Raw genomic sequence first — 17,092 nt, forward strand, 5'->3', positions numbered from 1 at the left:
AGCAATGATGCTAAGAGTTCTCAGCAGTGATTGAGGAGTTATTATTATTCGATCTTAATCATTTTTTTTTTTTTTTTTTTTTTGGTGGCACTGGGGATTGAACCCAGGGGTACTCTACCATTGAGTTGCATTCTCAGCCCTTTTGCTTTCTTTTTATTTTTTATTTTGAGTCAGGGTCTTATTAAGTTTCTGAGGCTGGCCTCAAACTTGTGGTTCTCCTGCCTCAGCCTCCAGAGAAGCTAGAATTACAAGTGAGCACTGTAATGCCCAACTATTATTTTCTTTACAATTCTTCTTTCTCTTTTCTTTTCCTTTTCCTCTTCTTCTTCCTTTTTCCCGCTCCCTCAGTACTGGGTATTGAACCCAGGGTCTCACATATGCTAGGCAAGTAGTGTGCCTCTGAGCTACATTCCAGCCCTTAAAACATTTTTATTTTTAAATTTTGAGAAAGGATCTCACTAAGTTGCCAAGAGTGGCTCTGAACTTGAGAGCCTTCTGCTACAGCCTCCCAGGTAACTAGGATTATAAGTGTGAGCCACTGCATCCCAGCTCTATATTTTCTTAACTTTCAAAACTGAACATATATCACTTTTGCAAAAATTCTTAGATCTGAGTATTTTTGAAAATAAGTATTTGGAGGTGTATTTTGCTGCTCAGAGAGTACTCTACCTTATGTCTACCTCCAACATGTGTCTATAAAAGAGAATGTAGGTTCCTTTCTCCCACAGTGGGTACTGTGGTCAGCAGGCAGGCCAGCCCTACCTGAGGGGGCTTCCTAGATTTCTGGTCAGAGGCAGCCCCTGGGTGGGGGAGTTAGGGAGGCTGTTTGACCCTTGGCAGACTCTATTCAAGGGTGGCTGAGCTGGCACCATCACTGCCAGCCATGAGTCTCAGGACCAGGTGCACATGCATCCCCTGCACACATTGTGGCCCCACACTCCTTGACCTGGCATGGACTCACAGATGGACAGAACAGCAGCTTCATTAAAAAAGTTTATTATCATCTGTGCCACCCAATGCAGGTGAAGATTGGCTCTCTCCCCAAGTGCCCCAGCCTTCCCACCTGAGCTCCTGGGGAGCTATTCTGTGGTGGGTCCCCATCTTGGGCAGTGTCCTTGCTCATCTGATTCCAGTCCCATTGTTCCTGGTCCAGGGCTAAGCTCCACCTCGAGATGCCATAGGAATGGTCTCTCCTGAGCGACTGTCACCTCCAGCATCTGAGAAATTCATGCCTCCAGAGGCTGGGGCCACATCCACCTGTATGACACCATGCACCTGGGAGAGCTGTGGGCTGTCCAAACTGGCAATGAGCTGGCGGGGGCCTGGTCGCACGGGCACAAACGTCTGGCGCAGTGTCACTGTCTCATTGCCCCCGATGTCCCTGTGGGCAGAGACAAAGTCATAGGCCTAGAGTAACTCAGGGAAGAATGGAAGGGCAGTCAGTAAGGAAGGAGCAACAGGTGGAGCCACTCAGGCATTTCTGGGTTCAGATGGAATCTCCACACCCACAACCAGGGCAAAGACTGAGCCCCAAGACCGCCTCCACATAGCCAGATCAGCAGCCTCACGCCCAGCTGCCCGAACTAAAAATCTCCCCATCACTGGGGACTCCTCCCTGCCTGCTCCCACATCCACCTGGACAAAGACTGCGATGCCACCCCAGAGACAGCTCACAGCCCCCTCTTGTCCATCCCTGTGGCTCCTGCCCTAACCAGACCATTCCCATCTCACTAGGGTTTCAAAGACCAAAAAAAAAAAAAAAAAAAAAACTTCAAAATAAGATTTTGGAGCCCAACACAGTATTGCTAAATGCTTTTGGTTTTGCCAGAAAAGTATTAAAGAAAATTAATTGCTGGGTGTGGTGGTATAGGCCTGTAATCCCAGCTTCTTATGAGGTTGAAGCAAAACAATGGCAAGTTGAAGGCTAGCCTGGGCTACTATTTTGAGACTATATCAAAACAAAAAGAGTTGGAGGGCTGGGGATGTGGCTCAAGTGGTAGTGCGCTCACCAGGCATGCATGTGGCCCGGGTTTGATCCTCAGCACCACATACAAACAAAGATGTTGTGTCCGCCGAGAACTAAAAGATAAATATTAAAATTCTCTCTCTCTTAAAAAAAAAGAGTTGGAATTTAGCTCAGTAGTGGAGTGTTTACCTAGCATGCACAGGCCCTGGGTCCAATCCCCAGTACTGGGGGAAAAGAAGAGAATTAATTATTCTCATCTTTCAATCATCTTTCCAAAGAAAAAAGCGCCCATTAGAAAAATGTTGTCTTAGAACAAAAGGAAAAGCCTACCCAAGGAGAGACAGTTGGCATCTTTAATCTGACATGCACCACCATGTTTGTGAGTCTGTGTTACATGTGGGGAGGTGTGTGCATACACACACACATACACACACACACATACACACTACAGTGTCTTCCCTTCTTCATGGACCTCTGAAAATCTATTATCAGGCTACCTCTCTGGGAGTCATGATTTCACCAATCTTCATGATTTCACCAATTTCACTGCCCTCCTGTCTCCCATATTGCTTTTCCATTCTATGCTGCCAACCAGAGGTATACTAAGTCCTTCAAGGACTTGGCTTCCTTAAAGAATAAGATCCCAGCTCCCCAACCTGCCACACAGCTTCTCTCTGATTCATCCCCTCTTACCTGCACAGCCACACCATCTCACAACATTGCTCTTGTGCACTGGTGTCACTGAACCTTCCCCTTCCCAGCTCACCTTCACTGTCCTGCTCTGCAGCATTTGCCTTGCGTGGCATGAGCTCTTAGCACTGGCTCCCCACCCCTGTTCTTCCTCCAAGGCTCAGCTCATACCACCTCTTCACTGAGGCTCCCGAGTACTTCCAGCTGCTAGGAAAGAGAACCTCGCCCTTCTCTGAGCTCCTCCAGCAATTTACATTTTGCATTTTATGCACTGAACATGACTGCATATATATGGCATCTGCTCATGCCTGTCCTGCCTGCCACTGTCTAAACCCTTGCTTCTGACCCCCTTTTAACACAAGCCTATCTTGTGCTCCCTCTTTGGAGTCAGACCCTGTGCAGTCATCATCATCCCTAAGGGAATAAGCCCACATCCCTAACCCCAGAGACAAGCTCTCCGTAGGGCAAAGCTTTTTGCTTGGAGCCTGCTTCTGAGAGGTTTCCCTGGGCTGGTCTACCCTTCTACTACTAATTAGCTATGTGGTTTATGATAAATTACTTCATTTCTCTGATCTTCACTTTCTAGCCCATAAAGTGGAAGTGAATGTAAAATGAGGTGATAGAATCAATGGCTTTGAAGGTGCCTCTGAGCTCCATGAAGGAGGAAAACAAGAGTGTATAATATAATACAATATAATAATAGGAAGCCTAACAATCTATAAATCAACAGATAGGTTATGTTTTGACTGTGTATAAATTTGTGTTTTCAATTTTTTGCTCATTTCTCCATTGATACAAATTTAAAGATAAATTAAGCTCAAAACAGCCTTCAAAGTCTAACTGTGGCACCTATAGTCACAGCTACTTGGGAGGCTGAGGCAGGAGAATGAGTTGAGCCCACGAGTCCCAGACCAGCCTGGGCAACATAGTGAGACTCTGTCTCAAAATTTTTTTTTTCTTAAAAAAAGTCTGTTTAACTATAGTTGAATTGCAATATTTCAGAAATTAACTTTTACATTCCACTTACTAGCATTATGTCCAAAAGAAGCTGCCTTCCAGCTTCCTCTGGGAATGTCAAAGTTCCTCCCTGCCCTGGTCTTGGTGTCAGGTGAGGCCTCTGCCACACCCCTGTTTTTGAGTTTAAGCTGAGTACAAGTCAGATGCTAAAGCTGGAATGTGCTCGTAACTGCGTGTGGGTAATGAGACCTAATGAGACTGACTCCCAAACAAGGGCACTAGAAGGAGATTTTGGAGAGGGCTGTCCTTCAGTGTATACCCAGCCAACCATGTTGCCAGAGGTTGAAACACTTTTAAAAACTTTTCTTGGACTTTTGTTTAGAGCCATTTAAAACACACACATGGGGTGGGGGGACTGGGGTTGTGGCTCAGTGGTAGAGCACTTGCCTAGCACGTGCAAGGCCCTGGCTTCGATCCTCAGCACCGTATAAAAATAAATAAAATAAAGGTATTGTGTCCAACTACAACTAAAAAATAAAATATATAAAAAATAAATAAATAAAACACACACATGTGCGCATGCACACATGCAGTCAGCCTGCCCCTCCTTTTCTAAGTACTTCATTTTGGAATGAAAGGGCATCTTTACCCCCTTGTTTGTTACCTTATTAGTCTCTAAATGACTTCAGGCTTTTCCCCAAAGTCTAATCTACTCCCCAAGAAGGGAAATTGGCCACTCTTTTTTTTTTAATATTTTTTAAGTTGTATATGGACACAATTCCTTTATTTATTTTTATGTGGTGCTGAGGATAAAACCCAGTGCCTCACAAGTGCTAGGCAAGTGCTGTACTACTGAGCTAATACTCCAGCCCCAAAATTGGCCACTCTTAAGGATGTGCTAGAGACTGTGATTCAGACTCTGGGGGAAATCCCCAAAAAGGGCTTGGAACAGACTTCCAGCCTCCCCGTGACTGTTTTGATGGTGACAACAGTCAACTGGAGGAGGAAGTCCTGGAATGTTTATTAAGTGGCTAGTCACCATTCTGGGCGGCATGCCTTCTGGTATAATGGGGTTCCATACCTTTGATGTGCAAATGAGAGGTAAAATAACACCCATCATGGAATCTAATGTATCTGAACCAACAGCTCAGGGATGTTCCCTAAAGGCTCCCCAAAGTCCTAGAGGCCCTGTTCTGGATTCACAGCGACCAAAGTGCCACAGAAAATCCTTGGAGGGCCTGCCTTGAGAAGCTATCATCTAACTATTGGCAGGCTGGGCCCTCAAATGGTGGGGAGTTGTACACAAGCCCTGCAGCTGGGGACAGGGGCTAGGTCTCCTGTTACTCTGCAGAATGGTGCTTTCCTTACTTGCAGGCATGGGTCAAAGGTCTGGTAGGGCTGCTGAGGGATATCTGGCTCTGGAGAGCCTCAGGACAGGGGGAGACTCCCTCCATCACTGTGTGAGTCTGGGTGAGAGATGTCTCAGGGAGGACTAGCAAGGCAGGTGTCAAGCTTCACTGTCTGAGCTGTTAGGAACCCTGGTAGGGTGGCAAGAGGACAATACTAATTTTTGATGTATCACGGCATTCCCAGGAGCCTGGCTGAGACAAAGATCAGGGTAGCAACCTTCCTGTTGTTGGCCTAATGGTGAAAGCAGGGGAGGAAAGCAGGGGAAAAGGTGGGCAGAGTGGGCAGGGATGCCCTGCTTCACTCCAGGCCCTCTCAAAGCACTCAGGAGCCCTCTTTCTAAAAAGGGGAACACTTGTCCCTGTCGCCAGAAAGCCAGTCTAAAAGGTCAGCTTCTGGCCTTCTCTGCTTTCCCTCTGTGCGTTTCCTGGGGAGAGGCAGGGCAGCGTGTGTCTGTGTCAGAGATGATAAACACAGAGGTCAAAGAACACAAGTACTGTGTGTACCCTCCCTAGGCCCAAAGCCTCATGCAGTCAGGATCGGTCTCAGCCTGGGTGAGGGCCTGAGGCATGCGCCTCTATCCCTTGGAGCTGCTACTCCACTCTTATGGCACAAACCAGGCAGCAAGCTCAAGAGCTTGGGGTGGTATATGCTCCAAAGGAGAGAGCAGAGTCTGTCCCCTGTGAGCCATGGCCACTAGTGTCCCTGTCTATAAAGCAGGGATGAAGATGGCAAAAAATAGAAATGACTAGATGCAGAGCAATAAGTTTGTGCCACATGTGAGACTAAACAACCCAAGGACGAAGTGCTACTGGCAGCCCCACTTGATAGGCAAGAATACTGAGGCTTAGAAGAGCTATCACCTGCCCGTGGCTACCTAGTCAGAAGTAATGGAGCTGACTTGAACCCAAGTCTTTAGGTTTCTGCAGCTTTGCTTGTAGTCATGTGACAATCCTCTAATTACTTTAAGGAGCTTTCCTGATCTCCAAATAAGATAATATCCCTGCAAGTGCCTGACCAACTTTTCAGTGCTGGGCAGATGTTAGCCATGGCTTACTAATGATTCCCATGTGGAGTTTTAGCTCCCTGATGAGCTGGTCAGGCCCCTGGAGTGCTGCACAAAGCACCCAGCAGGGCTCCTTAAGCACTGGTTGGACTGGACTAAACTGGAGTTGGGAGGGATTACTGGCTGGCCCCAGGGGGTTTTGTGGGGTCCTGATAGTGAGAAGAAGCAAAGCTGGGGCTCAGGGTAATCTGGGGAAAATGGAGGGCAGCAGCAGGGGCCAGGAGGAGAGGCCAGACTTACCCAACATTGAGGACCTTGGGTCTCTGTAACCCAGAGCCCTCTAGCCGGAAGACAACATTGGTGAGGGTGACAGGCAGTGGGTTCTTGAAGACAATCTGTACTTCACACTCCTGACCAACTACTGCTGCTCCCAGTAACTGAGAAAAACAGAGGCCCATATCATATCAGAGACCCTGACCAAACACACAGAGTCTATATGCTACACCCCAGTGAAAAGACCCTTAGAATCAAAACTTCCCCATAAGTCCTATGTTTCTGTCCCGAGAGAAGGCTCCCCAAAAGTCAGAGAGGAAACTTCCAACCCACTCTACAGCCAAGGCTACCACAGAATCAGAGATATGAGTTCCCCTTTCATAGACAAGGAAACTGAGGGAGGCCCAGGAGACCAGAGCTGGTCCTTAACATTTTTCTCCTAGACAGACTCATTAGGCCAGCCTGTTCCTGGCTCAGCACTCTCCCCTCTTCTCCTTCAGTTTCCTTTAACCCCATGCCACCACTCCTCATGCCCCCCAAAACTGCACTCACTGTGAGGGAGAGGTCTGGGGTACGCAAACGGAAGGTGTGCTGCTTGGCCAGGACCTGCCCACTCTCCTTGACATGGCCAGAGACATTGAGCAGCATGGCCCCTTGGTCCACAAGGTGGGGCCGGTATTCCTTGTAGGCCACAGGCATGGTCACACGTTCCGCTGGGGAGAGTATGCACGGGTCACTAAGGCGTGTCTCTCCAGATGTGGCCTTCCCAGAGGTGTACCCCCTTGCTCTGGGTCTCTGTGTCTACAGCCCCTGGTGTTTGGCTATCTAGGGGGCAGGGCTGGGAAAGCAGCACTTACAGGCTCCTGGTGCCAGTGCTACTTCCTTCTTGGACTCCTTGAAGGTAGACCCTGTGACACCAGTGTAGAAGGTGACAGAGAGGTAGAGGTGCAGCTTCACAGTGCGGCGGCTACTGCCACGATTGGTCAGCACCACGGAGACTGTCAGGTCCTGCCCCATCACTGCGTCCTGTGCTTCCACCTGCATGGCCACATCCTCAGCAGAGTCCCGGGTGGCATATACATTGGGTTTGCTGCCATGGGCAGCCGCTGTCTCCACTGCCTTCCGCTCTGCTTCTGATCCTAGGGGTTAAGGGTCAAGGGTGAGATGAAGCTTTGGCCTGGGTGGTGAGCGCTCAGTAGAACACTCGGCATGGAGCTGACTGTCTGTGGGGAATGGTACCTTCTGGGTGCTTATAGATGTGGGTGATGTCCTCCCGCATGTTGGAGCCGATGGCCTTTGTGACAATGAGCGTGCCGATGGCTTTTTCTTCCACATACACAATCTTAAAGCTGCCATCATCCTGCCGCTGCCAATATACCTTGTCACTGTTCACCTGTTGCAGAGTGAGGGCATGAGCAGGAATGAGTGAGCCAGAATGTCTGAAGGGAGGCCTGACCCCAAGTGCCTTCTATCAGTTCCAGGGGCTGCAGGGCAGGGTTAAGTCTGAAAAGTGGAAGCTTCCTGGGAGAGCCCAACTGGGAGACTTCCCAAGCTGAGCCAGACAAGGCTAGAGAGTAGGGAAGAAGCTGGCCTGGGAGGCTCCATGCAGTACATTTGGACATTAATAACAGTAATCCCTTGCACTTGTTCACTGGCTTTACAACTTAGGAAGCAGTTTCATACTCATTATCTCTTTTGATCCTGAGCACAGGAAGTAAGGTAGCCATTATTATGTCCTTTTTACAGCTGAGGAAACTAAGACCCTAGAATGAGTGACTTGCCCAAGGTCACACAGCTAGTTAGTCAACGGCAAAGTCAGGACCAGAGAATCCAGGACTGAAGCCAATGCTCTGATCACTCTGGACTGCCTGAGGAGGCACCTGGAACCTCACTCTCACCTCAGCAAAAATGAAGGGTGTGTCGTACTTCATGTAGACTAAGCCATTTTTGATGGACTCCACAGAGCAGGGGCCACAGCAGAAGATGCCTAGGGAATCAGATAGGACAGAAGTGAGGGATCCAAGGAAGCCAAGAGGGACCCTCAGACCCTGGGCAGAGGCCACAACACAATTCCTTTGCCCCCCACCCAGCAAAGTCCAGTACCCCCGGCTGGTAGCCTCTGGAAGGGGCCAAAAATCCTCACTAAATACTCAGGGCCAGTGAACACCCAGTCTAACCAAGGGAGGGACAACAAAGAAGACAGCAGCCAGTCAGTATTCCTCAGCCTAGGCTGCTCTGTGGGAAGATGGAGGTTGGGGGCAAGCCTGTGGACAGCCTGCCTTCACAGCCAGGTCATCAGCACCCTCTCTGGGCTGGCTGAAACAAATGCCCACTATCTGTGATGCCCAGAGGACAGAGCAATCTCCCTATCCTCCATCAGGATCCATCCAGAGCCATGGTGACTCTGCTGGGAAAGTGATGACACCACCATCGCCATTCCAGAAAGATCCAGAACAACACCTCAGCTCTGCAGTTCCCTCTGTGCTCTTTACTGGTAAGTGGTGTAGTGGGGGAAAAAAAGAGTCTGTCCTTATCATACTTAAGGGGGTTTCCTAGAGGATGTGGGTTGGCAGCAGGAGGCCCAGTAGGAGAAGGCCAACAGGAAGTGAGGGCATCTAACAGGAAATAATCTTAACAACACCTAACACTGTGGCCTCCTTTTACAGATGGGGAAACAGGCTCAGCAAGGTAAAGTAGATGCCAGGATCTCATAAGACAGCTGGAAGGAGCTAATAATTTATTGAGTGGCTACTGTGTTCAAATGTTCTAGGTATGCTGCTAGTCCTCTTGGATTCATTATTTCTCACTGAATCCTCCCAGCTACCCTCTATGATATATATTATCCCCATATTATACACAGAAACATGGAAGCCCAAAGATGCAAGATTCTCACTCACCTGCCCAAGATCACTTATCTGAGAACTGATCAAGGAGGAATCAAGCCCTGGCCTGGCTGGCCCCAGAGTCCCCACCACTTCTCAGGGCAGGGCCAGAACTCAGGTTTGCCAGTGCCTGAGTTCTGGCTCCAGCATAGTGGGTACCACTGTATTGCTAAACATTGGAGGTACCATTTTCATAGATGATTGAGAGGGAGGGATCTTGGAGGGGACCAGAGAAAGAAGATAGGCCAGGCAAAGGCTATCTGACCCAGGCAAGAGTCTGGAAGGAAGAAACTGGAGGGGCAGACCAGGTTTCCAGGGCTGGAATTCCAAGGTTGGAAGCGAGTGGGGATCTGTTTGTGCAATAGGTCTCATTTTTGCAGAGGAAAGGCTGATAGGTTATATGATCCCAGGCTATATCTTAGGACTGGGTTATAGGGGCTGCTTTCTTTGAATCTATCTGAGTCTTATTTGTTCATCCTGTACATAAAGCTTATACTGAATAATGGAGCAAACAGAGAGGAACTTGGAGAAAGTGAGAGTATGTGTCAATGAGAGTGAGTTGGGGACTGCATATGCTCTCCTGGTGAGCTAGTGTCCTGTGCCCCAGACAAAGTTCTTCATCTCTGTGGGCCACAATTTCCCACATGTCTCACAGGGATTGGAGTGAATCCTAAACCTAGATGATCTTCAGAATCATCATGGAAATTTTCAAAAATATATATTTTTATATAGATAGTGGACATTGTTTCAGCCACTCCAGCTGGGGCTGGGGTTGTGGTTCAGTGGTGGAGCACTTGCCTAGCACATGTGAGGCACTAGGTTCACTCCTCAGCACCACATAAAAATAAATGAATAAAATAAAGATCCAATAGAGGATTTAAAAAATATATATATAAAAAATATATATGTTTATATGCATATAAATATATTTATATATTTCAGTTCATATGTTTGTATAAAATATATATTTATATGGAATTTATATATTTATATATGTATGTGTGTATATATATTTAAATTATATATAAAAGGGTCTTTTAACTATCTCCCAGATATGTAAGTGAGAAAAGCAAGCAAGAATAGTGGACTTGCCTGGGGAGGGAAACCTCACACTGACAACTCTTGAATCTTTTGGCTTTTGAGCCATCTGAGTATATTAGTCATTATAAATAAATAAAATTAGACATTATAAATAAAACTAGGCCATTATAAATAAAACTAGCGGGCTGGGGATGTGGCTCAAGCGGTAGCGTGCTCGCCTGGCAAGCGTGCGGCCCGGGTTCGATCCTCAGCACCACATACAAACAAAAGATGTTGTGTCTGCCGATAACTAAAAAAATAAATATTAAAATTCTCTCTCTCTCTCTTTTTAAAAATAAATAAATAAATAAATAAAACTAGCCATTATAAATAATTACATAAAAAGGTGAAAATAAACCAACAGTTGCATGGCGATTCAGTTGATAAACCCATTTAAAGAACTTTGAGGCTGAAGATCTTGGTTCTCAGGCTGAGTCCCAGACTGACACTTAGAGTTTGTCACCCAGGTGGAGTGGGAGAGAGGGAACCAGGATGGGGTCTGAGAGCCAGGGAAGGCCTGCCTTACCACTGCTGGTCTCCTGGGGTGTGGCATCCACAACCTGCCACCCATCAAATCCTGAGGGTAGATCTGGCCTCTTCATCCAGCAGTCATTCCACACATGGAAATTCCTGGGTAGTGGAGGAAGGGCTGTGTCTGAGACTCCAATGCAGGGCTCCCAGCTCCAGGCCTTGCCTGCCCCTCCACATCTCAGCCTCAGCAGATATAGGAGGTCAAGCCCCAGCCCCAGCCTCACCAAACAGAATCATGGTTCAGATGCTCAAGTGGCTTCATGTTCTCATCAAAGTAGATGTCCATAGTGAGGGACGTGTCTGTGTCATGTGCAGAGTTGAAGTTGGTGACAGTGCGGGTAGCTAGACCCAGGCATCGCAATACTGTGGAGGAACCAGGGTTGAAATTCGGGGCAGAGGGTAGCGGGGAAGGTGAGGCATCAGGTCATCAATATCAGGGGGAAAAGGACAACTGAGGTTGCCAAGCTGAAATTCACCACCATGGTCAGGGGTCACAGGGCCCAAGAACCTTTGGGCTATAGAGCACTCGGGGTTAGCGAAAGCCAGGGCACCTGCCTGGCTTGAGCCCTGCATATTGCTTCTTTTTCCTCTCTCTTAGGCCTCTCTCTGTTGTTCACATAATTAATGATAATTAAGGCAGCTTATCATCTACCTTTGCCTGCACCCTATGCTGTAGTAGCCATGACTGGGTTGGGCTAGATGAAGATGGAGACTAGCTTCCCTCCCTCCTCCTTGTAGGACCCAAGTCACTCCTGTCCTGATCCCTTCACTACCTGTGGTGGTCACACCAGCAAAGACCCAGCACTGGCCATAGGGGACAGAATAGCCAGTGCGTAGGTAGCTAAGCAGGATCTCCACGCTGCCCACCCACGCTGAAGGGTTGGTGCCTCGAGAGTAATCGCCAGACCAGTTCCCAATCAGGACTCCGTTGTCATCCAGGGAGTTCACCTGCCCAAGACAAGATGGGGTGGGGCTGAGTTGGGGGAGGTGCTCAAGACCTGGCTGGGTCCCCAGCCCAGCCCCTGACCCTGCAACCACCCCTCACCCCTAAATGCCTCAAGACCTAGACATTAGCCTGAGCCCCACCTATCTCTTCCCTGAACTATCTATACCCCCTCCTATCCCTGTTCTGACACAGGAATGTGAATCCTGGGTGTGCCAAGTTGTGGGTTTGGCCCTACATTACACAGGAGTTGGGACAGGAGCCAAGGAAGGGTGTAGTGGGAGCAAGCAAGGGAGAGAAGAAGAGTGAGACCCCCTTCCTGCAATACCCTTTGCAAAGGCAGGGACATTCCTGAGGATACTGAAGGAATCCAGCAAGGGTAGGACCCTGGGCAGGGTGCAGAGGAGTAGGAAGACACAGTGTAAGACTGAGAGATATGAGGGTGCTCACCATGGCAGAGATGACCCTGGAGACACTGACTGGATCCCCACGACCTCCATATGGCATTCCCCGCCGGTCCAGGATGTACAGGCAGGCATCCAGCACCCCGTGGTCAAACTGGTAGGAGGGAGGGCAGAGTTGGCTACAGATCATTCTGGAGACATTCTGACACTGGGCCAGGACCCTTTTCCACCTGCCTCCCCTCATTGCAGGTGACCCTAACCAGTCATACCTGACCATAGTTCCAGGTCCGCTCACCGATCTGTGCTTCAGTTCCATAGTAAATTCTCCCAGACTCATTAAGCACATACTCCTGCCGCCAGTCCTCATGGTCCACATATACAATGTCCTCTGTGTCCCCAGAAAACACATACTTTATTCCCTATACTCTCTCTCTGGGCCCTACCTGCCCCTTGGCCAGGTCTGTAGAACTCGTGACCATAGAAGAACAGAGGATAACTCTAGCCTGACAGAACTGCTCTCAGGAAGGACAGAAGGACCACAACACAGATGGTAGGAGAAGGTTGGTCCTAGCCAGGGTCTTCCTCAATAGAGGTAAGACAGGTCATGTTTCTATACTGGGAGTAGTTCCCCTCCACAGGACAATGGGAGGCTGACTTTTCCTGTGGCCAGGTACCCAGGCACCCACTCAGATCCTAGAAAAGGAAGCCCTGGCCTGCCTTTCCCTCCTGCCGACCTCTGCTTCTATCCCCAACTGGCTTACCTGGGCACCAGGGATTGAAGAGGATGTAGATCTCGTTGTGGGGGTCAAAGGGTAACTGGAATTCCCCAGCCTCTGAGCGTGTGCGGACAGTGAATTGAAACTTGCCGATGATGGCATTGGGGGAGGTGTGAACTCGAAGATTCAGATTCTGCCCACTGGCCTTCATCACCTGGGCCTTCCAGCCCCCACTGCCCCCCTTGCCTACTGGGATGATCACGTGGGTACCCTTGCCAACCTCGGGGTTGTTACCTAGAATGGGAAAATTAGCAATTAGCTGGTAAGACCTTGCTTAGACTTCTCCCAGCCCCACCCAAAATGTCTATGAGCCAGTGTGTGTATATGAGTGTCCCTGAGTTGGGTCATTCTGTGACAATCTCCCTCAGAGTAGCTGTGTCCGCCCGATGATTGCCTGCGAGTTAGGGCAGAGCCCCAGTCCAACATCCCAAACCTGTTCCCCTGACATTGAACTCAGAGATAGGGAGGGGAGACCAGGGCTATTGTTACCCTCTTCCTGCCTGACAATCCCAGTGCCTGGGCTGGAGGAGCAGAGCCACACTGGCTGATGCAAATCCCCCTATCCTGTAGGAAAGGGCAGTCCACATACCAAAGGCCAGCCCGACCTGCTCCCCAGAGCTGCAGCTCCCAGAGCCCAGGGCATCCCTGGTGGAGGTGGTAGGGGTATCTGGGAAATTAGAGGCTGGGTGGGCAAGGTTGGGCTCTAATCAAAGGGTAAGAAGAGTCGCCCGCCCCCAGTAGCTGCATAATCACTAGCCTGGGCAGTCAACGGTCACCAAGCAACGCGGTGAGAGAGGCACCTGCCCTGGGTCATGGGACAGAGATATACAGAGAGAGTCAGGGTTGGACAGAGAGATTGAGAGATACAGATAGATACAGTGAGTGTGTGTGTGTGGGGGGGAGAACCAACCACACTCTGTAGAAAGAGCAGACCCAGAAAGAAGGGCACACTGAGGCTGACTCCAGAAAGGAAGTATTGTGAAACAGATACCCTGGAGGCCTAAGGAGAGAAAACTTGGGAAAACTTAAACACCAAGACCCTCCCCAAGAAGTCATGTATACATCACCTAGACATTTGCATATGCCTTATCTGGCAGGGTGAGGGGTGATAGGCAGGAGCCTAAAGATCTCTCTGATCTGATACCAGCCTCTCCTCCAACAAATCTAGGGCCTTCGCCCTTCCATCCAGGCCACACTCACCAATGAGCAGCTCAAGGGCAATGCGATCAGAGGACTCATAACTCCGGTTCAGGAAAAGGACCACATGGAAAGGCTGCCCACGGCGCACAATCAGTTCATCATACTCATACTCATCTGTGTGATGCTCTCTGCGGTTCTGGTCTGAGCGTGAGCTCAGCAAATCCACACCGGTCACCACCAGCATGCCCTCTGCAAGGCCACATATCTGGGTCAGTGAAGTCCCCCACAAAGAACCCAGCACTCCCTTATGCCCCTAGTGATGAGTCTCAGGTCCCATTAAAGCCTTTCAGCTCTCAGCCAAGATGAACAGCTGGCCTCACCTCGGATGGTGCCATCTCCAGCTGCGTTTATACCACTGCCGCGGGAGTCAGGTCTTCGGTCTCGAGAGCTAGACCCTCGACTTCTGGAGCCAGACCCTCGACTTCTGGAGCCAGAGGGCTCAGGCCCCCAGTCATCATCTGCCCTATTCCTCCGTGAGCAGCAGCCACAGCAGCGAGCCCAGAAGGACCGGGCTCTTCCTCCTCTAGAGCGTCTGTCTGGCTCTGGCTCTGGCTCTGGAGAAGGTGTGGTAGGGGGTTGCAAGGGGTTCCCGCCCCAACGGCCCACGTCTGAGCGAGGACCATCCATCGTGCCTGTGAAGAAGAGGCAGGGGAGGCTCTGATCACTCACTCAGAGCTGTACCTAGCTAGTCCACTCAGAAACCCTTCTCCAGTGAGATGATTCAGTCATCCCAACCAGAGGACTGAAACAATTTGACTTTGACCCAGAAATTCCCCTAGACCCATCTGAGACCCTCCCCCAAAACTCCATTCAGACACCCCCAAGAAAACTTCCCATAATGCAGAGAAAAGCCTTCCCCATCTCCTTATTCACACCCACCAAACCACATCCAAAAGATGGATGCCCAACGGAAAAACCCACTCAAGGGCCCATCTGAGGAAATGGACACAGTTCCGTGAATGAACACCTGTCACAGCCTCAAGACGCATCCCCACAGACCAGTGCACCTCAGTGTCCCTGGGCCTGGTCCCTCCACCTGCTGGCTTCTCAGTCTAGAGGTCCACGACGCTGACAGCCTCTAGAACCCATTTCTTTGCAGAAAGCTCCCCACTCAAGGCTCCCCATAAGACCCGCGGGTGGCATGGGGGACCTGGGGTCCTTGGCATTCCTCACGTTGGGGCAAACCCTACATGGGGCTGCGGGGAGGGCCAGGGCACAGGAGGTGCCGGGAGCCGGCGCTGGGTCCAGCGAAAGCTGCTTCTCCAGCCCAGCGGACAGGTACCCGCTGGCCGGCACTCCTCCTTTCTGGGGCTGGACCTGTGCGTGTGTGGCCCCCAGAAAGCGCAGACCGCTGAGGCTCAGCACCACGATGACTTTCGGAGCCCCTCACCTGGCAGCGACGTTGGCGACGGCAGTATTGAGTCCCAGGACCCGGGCGGGAACAGGTCGGGACTGATGGCACGGGCGCACGGGCGCACGGGCTGGACGCCGCCGCGCGAATAGAAGGTGTGGGGCAGGCGGGGTAAGTGGTTTATGAGGGGAGGGAGGGCGGGGCTGAGCTGCTAGGAAGAAGGGGAAGAGTGGTTGCTCCATCCCTGGGGGTGGGGTGGGGGGAAGAGGCCTGGCCTCTGGGGGCTGTCTCAGGGAGGTAGGGGCGGAAAATGGATACTGGCCACACCCCTTTCCCCTTTCTAGGAACCAGGACAATGCTAGCGAGGGGGCGGGGTCCTGGTATGTCAGGACCAAGACTGGAATGAAAAGATAAGACTTTGGTGGGACTATCAGTGTGAGGGACCCCACAACAGAATTGTTCTTGCCAGACAGGGTGCGTAAAGAGTGGTGGGGCAGGGAGACCCTTCTACCCACAGCCATGTCTGGCTGACCTCATGTTCCCAAGCTGAGGATGCCCACCTCTACTCCTGCAGACCCTTGCCGCCAAGCTCTTTTGCAGCCTAGGCCAGGCTCAGCCTTGTGAAACTGGCCCATGGGTCTGGTCCTGGAATTCATTCTGCCTAGGGAGGTTCCAGCATCCTGGGCTGCAGACTGGTGACATCAACAGCCAGGCCCTCAGACTGGCTCCACCAGCCAGCCCCTGACCTGCCTGCTTTACCAGATCTTCTGACCGCCACCCCCCATGTGTCTCCTTCCTCCAGCTGCTCCACAGTTCCCAGCATGAGTGAGCTGCCTTTCAGCATCTTGTGTCTCCCGTTTGGGACTGGGGTTGGGGGTCAGAGTAGGAACAATCTCTTATTTTCTCCTCTCAGCCTGGAGGATTAGGCCTTTACATTCAGGCCTGGGTGGAAACTGAGGCCCCCTCCCCAGGCTACAATATTCCTTTTTCTCCTGGGAGGAGTGTCTGGTCAGCTGGAGTTGAAAATTCTTCCTCTTCTTCATCCTGGAATTCTTCCTGGGAATCCAGACCAACCGGCTCCAGGCACCTACCTGTGTGCTTCCTAGCTCCACCCCTAGCTCTGAGAGAAACACCTGAGATGCCAGGGAGACAACCTCAAGGCAGACGCACTAGGCATCTTCAAGGAGGCTTTCCTTGGGTCCTACTCTCATGCTCAGCAGCTAGGAGTCCCTTCTCTTCAACCCACTGGTGTTCCAGCTCTGTCTATGAGCCACTGAACAGAAGATAATGAAAACAGGGTTGCCAAAAAAGACAAGGAAACGGACTTGAAGAGAGGGTGCTGATGTACCAGGAAGGGAGAACTGGGGACAGAGACTCCAGCTGGAGGGGAGCCCCACACCGACTTTCTTGTCCAACAGCAAGCCCCAGCACCTGGCAAGGGTCTGTGGCACCTTCTAACTCTCAGCACATACACTGGTGGAAATAAAAATTCTAGGCAGTGTGAGGCAGGTCAGCCAAAGGGCTTCATCGTGGGGCTGTCTGAATACCACTTATGGTACAGGAAGGGGTGAGGCCCTGTATGGCTTGATGTGTGTGAGCACATGTGGGCCCAGGCAGATCCCAGAG

The 17,092-nt window shown here is 50.5% G+C and overlaps 1 protein-coding gene and 1 long non-coding RNA gene across 2 annotated transcripts in view; one reads left to right on the top strand and one right to left on the bottom strand.

The window, feature by feature from the left end:
* The window catches only part of LOC114078965 (uncharacterized), a 53,606-nt gene that overhangs the window by 12,850 nt on the left and 23,664 nt on the right, over window positions 1-17,092 (top strand). The window contains exons 2-3 of the long non-coding RNA XR_003580421.2: window positions 8,680-8,793; window positions 14,084-15,637. This is a non-coding gene — a long non-coding RNA (uncharacterized lncRNA). The remainder of the gene's footprint in view (window positions 1-8,679; window positions 8,794-14,083; window positions 15,638-17,092) is intronic.
* Window positions 1,009-15,569, bottom strand: Tgm1 (transglutaminase 1). The gene is made up of 15 exons (XM_027920006.2): window positions 15,506-15,569; window positions 14,436-14,747; window positions 14,116-14,304; window positions 12,901-13,149; window positions 12,409-12,527; window positions 12,186-12,293; window positions 11,566-11,740; window positions 11,017-11,155; window positions 10,788-10,891; window positions 8,198-8,286; window positions 7,539-7,692; window positions 7,157-7,438; window positions 6,852-7,012; window positions 6,327-6,463; window positions 1,009-1,381 (listed from the first exon to the last, which is right to left on the bottom strand). The coding sequence occupies exons 2-15, from the start codon at window positions 14,740-14,742 to the stop codon at window positions 1,156-1,158; spliced, it is 2,439 nt and encodes an 812-aa protein (XP_027775807.1). The 5' UTR covers window positions 14,743-14,747; window positions 15,506-15,569; the 3' UTR covers window positions 1,009-1,155.

This window comes from Marmota flaviventris, chromosome 2 (genome assembly GCF_047511675.1).
Source record: "Marmota flaviventris isolate mMarFla1 chromosome 2, mMarFla1.hap1, whole genome shotgun sequence".
Classification (NCBI taxonomy): Eukaryota; Metazoa; Chordata; class Mammalia; order Rodentia; family Sciuridae; genus Marmota; species Marmota flaviventris.

Excerpts from the sequence above, each read along its gene's own strand:
- Tgm1 (XM_027920006.2), bottom strand. The coding sequence starts at position 14,742 with ATGGATGGTCCTCGCTCAGACGTGGGCCGTTGGGGCGGGAACCCCTTG. Across the intron at positions 11,156-11,565 it reads TGCTGGTGTGACCACCACAG|TATTGCGATGCCTGGGTCTA; the intron begins GTAGTGAAGGGA and ends GTTCCTCCACAG. Across the intron at positions 7,013-7,156 it reads AGCACTGGCACCAGGAGCCT|CGGAACGTGTGACCATGCCT; the intron begins GTAAGTGCTGCT and ends TACTCTCCCCAG.